General features: G+C 43.9%; 1 protein-coding gene across 1 annotated transcript; it reads right to left on the reverse strand.

Moving 5' to 3' along the window:
• Positions 1 to 478: 478 nt before the first annotated feature.
• sox2 (SRY-box transcription factor 2) lies at positions 479 to 2,608 on the reverse strand. The gene has a single exon (XM_079739094.1). The coding sequence runs from the start codon at positions 2,239 to 2,241 to the stop codon at positions 1,273 to 1,275; it is 969 nt and encodes a 322-aa protein (XP_079595220.1). The 5' UTR covers positions 2,242 to 2,608; the 3' UTR covers positions 479 to 1,272.
• Between the last annotated feature and the right edge of the window lie 2,215 nt (positions 2,609 to 4,823).

A 4,823-nucleotide genomic window follows, 5' to 3' on the forward strand; every position in this document is an offset into this window, starting at 1 on the left:
CCATTCTACAGAAGGTAACAAAGTTTTCCTGGAAGTGGATCTCTGTCCGTCCAAAGCACCGCGACCATAAACCGCTCAACTAGAAGATAGAAATGTAGTTAATCGGAATATAATCAATTTCCTTCATTGAATTGAACTCAAAGCCTAACAAAAAAATAGCCCATTCTTGTTTGGTGAATAAATTCATCTTACTGGGTGAGAATAATAAAACAGCTACTATGCCTAGTACTAATAATAATATTTTCCCATTCATGACATTATTATTTTCCATAGGCCTAGATAAAGTTTGGTTTTAAAATAATGAAAGACAGGCCCAGGGTGAACAGGAAATTGTTATTACCAAGCAACCTTAAATCCTTGCAAAAAACAAATACAATTGCAATTCAATTAAAACACAATTTGAAGTATCCAAATTTCCAAAATTTATTCATTTCAAACTGCATATTGACGAAAAACTCAGCTGAAATTGTATCTGTTATAAGGATGGTATTAGTTCCAGTTTATATATTTATATATACATGGAGAGGTTTGGTCCTGCGTAAGAGACCACCATTTTAAAATACAACTACGGGAATGGAATTGGAAATAAAAACTTAAAATATCACAGTAAATATACAGAAATTGTACAAATCATTAAAAATAAAGAGCACAAGCGTCATACCTCTAACATATGAAAAGTGGGAGACGGAATATAAATTAACCTATGTTTAAGCTCTGAGGGAAAAGGCAATTTAGCATTTTTTTTCAATGAAATTAAAATGTTTCTGTTATTGACCTTAAAGTAAAAGTATTTTTACCTGCTTGGTTTATCTTTCCCTTCCCTCTCCAGTCTGCAGCGGCCTAATAAAGACGCCTAATCGCTTCTTCCAATTATCATTATTTTTTTCTGCAGAACTGACGTTTCATAAAAATGTAACCTCTTGCAGTTCAACAATTTCATCTGATTGTAATGTTTCTTCGATAAATACTGTACAAAATGTGATTGCAATAATAAAACATTTGATTGCGACTCCCACTTTCTACTCTTCAGTGAATAGGAGATCAGCCGCGAGCTCCTCCGGCTCTTCTAACGCTTCTGTAAAATAACCAAAGCAAAGAAACAGTCCTGGGTACTTCTCCTTCAGACTTCTTTACAACTTTTCCCATCCCGATTTTTTTTCTGTACAAAAATAGTCCAGCGTAGTAGTCCAACTTTCTCTTAAAAATGTCCGTTGTTTTCTGTAGTTTTTTTTTCTTGTTTTTGTCTTTGTGTCTCTGGCTCTTCCATGTGTGTTACATGTGTGTTAGTGGCATCGTGCCGTTGATCGTTGAACCGGGCACGGCGCTCTGGTAATGCCCGGACATGTGTAGCCTTGTCTGGGCTGTCTGCTCGCTCACCTCCGCCCCGGGCAAGTACATACTGATCATGTCCCTCAGATCCCCGCTTTGGCACCCCGGGGCGGCCCTGTGGGACGAGGAGGTGACCACGGGGGGACTTGAAGAACTAGACTCGGACTTCACCACCGAGGAAGGCCCCATGGAACCCAGAGCCGTCATCCCCGGCGTGGGTTGCTGTGCGTAAGACATGGAGTAGGTGGGGGAACCGTTCATGTAGCTCTGGGAGCTGCTCATCGTGTTGTACTGCAGCGCGCTCATGTCGTAGCGGTGCATGGACTGCATTTGGCCGGCGTTGTGCGCGTTCAGCCCGGGGTGCTGGTAGCTCAGCTGCTCCTGCATCATGCCGTAGCCAGCGTTCGTCCAGCCGTTCATGTGCGCCGCGTAGCTGTCCATCCGCTGGTTCACACCGCCGCCCAGACCGCCTCCCACGCCGACACCGACCCCGCCACCCATCCCGTTTCCTCCGGGGGCCAGCAGACCGCCGGGCAGGGTGTACTTGTCCTTCTTCATCAGGGTCTTGGTTTTCCGCCGGGGACGGTATTTGTAATCCGGATGCTCTTTCATGTGGAGTGCCCGCAGTCTCTTGGCTTCGTCAATGAAAGGTCTCTTCTCGCTCTCTGACAGAAGTTTCCACTCGGCGCCCAGTCTCTTGCTAATCTCCGAGTTGTGCATTTTGGGGTTCTCCTGCGCCATCTTCCGCCTCTGGCCCCTGGACCACACCATGAAAGCGTTCATGGGTCTCTTGACCCGGTCCGGACTGTTCTTCTGGTTCGTCCCGTTGCCGGACGTGTTGGTGTTGCCCGTGCCCCCCGTGTTGGTCTGGGGGACAGGGGGCTTCAGCTCGGTCTCCATCATGTTATACATCACCACCGCCTCTCTCGGAACTCCCAAAAATCGAGAAAAATAAGAAAACCTCAAAAAGCCAGAAGAGACAGGAGAGCTGAGGCCGCGGGTAAAGTTACTGGTCGATTTCTCAGGAACTTTTCACTGCAAAAACAACATTCACCAAACCGTTTCTCCCACACTCCCTCGCAGGGTGTGTATGTGTGTGTGTGTGAGTGTGTGTGTGAAAGAGAGAGAGAAAGAGAGAGAGAGAGAGAGAGAGAGGGAGAGAGAGAGAGAGAGCTTTCTCCCAATAGGTCCCTGCTATGTTGTGTCCACAAACTTCTCCTGTCGCTTCTCCGAAAAAGAATCAACAAACTACTTCTGCTCCTCTTCGCCGGAGCCTTGACAACTCCAGATAGTTTTTGAACAAGTTAATAGACAACCATTCATGTGATGGGGCTGTCAGTGAATAAATGTTCGACCTGACCAATCAGAATCGTCCCGCTCCTCTGACACGGCACTGGGAGGCAATTAGCATAAAGGGGCGGGGTCTGTTCGGATCACAGCAGGGCCCACATGCTGTCAGCCAATAGAAACATGTTTAACATGGCAAGGCTTTTATATAAACACATATGTATATATATATATATATATATATATATATATATATATATATATATATATATATATATATATATATATATATATATATCGATGGACCCATATTTCCAGTAGACAATATGTCAGCGCATGCATAGGCTATAGGCAATACCAAATCATTATAGAAATGTAATAAAGAAAACCAGACTGCCCAGTTTAAGTAAAGTTAATCTCAGTAGGATAAACGTTTAGGTTATTTTGTTTATAACAACAAAATGTGTCCTCTAATAAAATCTCAAATTGCCTTAATGACTTTATTTCTTAATTTAAAAAAGAAACTTTTCTTTTGATCACACTTTAAACTTGACCAGTCTTTAATAAACAGTAGGAAAAAGGCTTCAGGTTAATGTTATGCTTAAACTATAAAAGCAGTTTATTTGTTGCCATAGACAATACAGCGTTGTTTTGTACCTCAATGTTTCTAATTCCAGACTGGCAATAACATGACTACACTTAAATCAAGTCTGAGTTCACCCTCAGCACTGAGGAGGGGCCTGTGTGTTGTAGCATTGAGAAGGCTAAGGTAATCCAAGATGTTTCCTCAGTCTTTTGTTCACACGGATGAGCCTCAATGTTCACGGTTTTGTTTCGGATGTTGTTGTAACAAAAGGCCCAACAAAAACTAAACTCCGCTTCCACTGCGCTGCTATTGTTGTTGCTATTGTTGTTGCTGTTGTTGTTGTTGTGGCTTAAATTAACAATGTTATTAGGCCACATAAAAGCATGGCCCTGGCGAAAAAAATGAATTCAAATATTAAAAAATATAACCTGGATTATCAAATCGTGTAAAAGAAGGCTTATAAACCTAAATGACACAGCTCAGCTTCCATTCAGCCTGATCGATGGCATCGACTGTTTGCCAGCAACACAGCAAAAGATCCACAGTATAGAACAGGTCGAAATTCAAAGCCAGTTATTTGCCAAGTTTTTCCAAACTATTGAGAGATGAGTGTCGGTGACGGAGCGCCCCTCTGCGTGACGTCTGCGCCGCCTACCGGCCGAAGCAGGCATGGGAAAGTTTTTGAATTGGAGTGCGTCCGTGCAGGTGAACGATTGACTGAGCGATGGTTTGTTTCCAGTATTACAATATAACAGTCCAAGTAAATGCAAAAGGTGTTATAAAAAGGTAACCAGCAAGGTTACCAAGGTAACCTCATCCTGAAAAAAAGTGGACGGACAATATCATCCATACCAGATATTTCCAACCCCCCCCCCCCCCCCCCCCCCCCCCCCCCCCCCCCCCCCCCCCCCCCCCCCCCCACACACACACACACACACACAAAAACACACTCACACATCGGCTGAAACTAAAAATCTGTCAAATACGCCGGTAGGCCACGAATAATTAATAAAAACGTATCAAGTAGGCTATACATAGCCTATGCACCTGAAATTATTTTATTGAAATGCACGTCTACAAATTAAATCATAATTGAATCTGAACAGGTCAGGGCTCGTTTCTTTTTTTTTGTTTTAGCCCATTTGATAACGCGTGCAGGAGCGCATAGGCCTGTGCTCTCATTATAGCCGGCCCAAGCCACCTTACATAAGATTCATCTTCTGCTTAATAGGCTGCGAGGCGCGACACATGCAGCTCGGCCCATTATAATGCAGAGTTGAAATAGCCCGCTCGGCGGCTATCTGCATCTGAGTGTGTTCCCCGCTACCTCTAATCTGCTTATGATAATAAAGGAACAGCGGGAACCCGGCAACACTCTGAAAGAATGCCCCAGCTAGCCGGGAACGGGTCCTGCATTCAGAGTGACTCTGAATTAAAGCAGTTATTGGACAAAGACCATGGGGGAACTAACAGGCACACTCAGCCGGACCACTTGTGAGACCCCCGCTAGACCAGGTGGTTGTTCTACAGACATAACAAACATCTCTTTTCACACATCCGACATAATTGTGGCAAAAATATATAAAAAATAAAGCTACAGGCTTGCAATTGGATGGAATCA

The sequence above is a fragment of the Pollachius pollachius genome (assembly GCF_949987615.1).
Source record: "Pollachius pollachius genome assembly, chromosome: 7".
Taxonomy (NCBI): domain Eukaryota; kingdom Metazoa; phylum Chordata; class Actinopteri; order Gadiformes; family Gadidae; genus Pollachius; species Pollachius pollachius.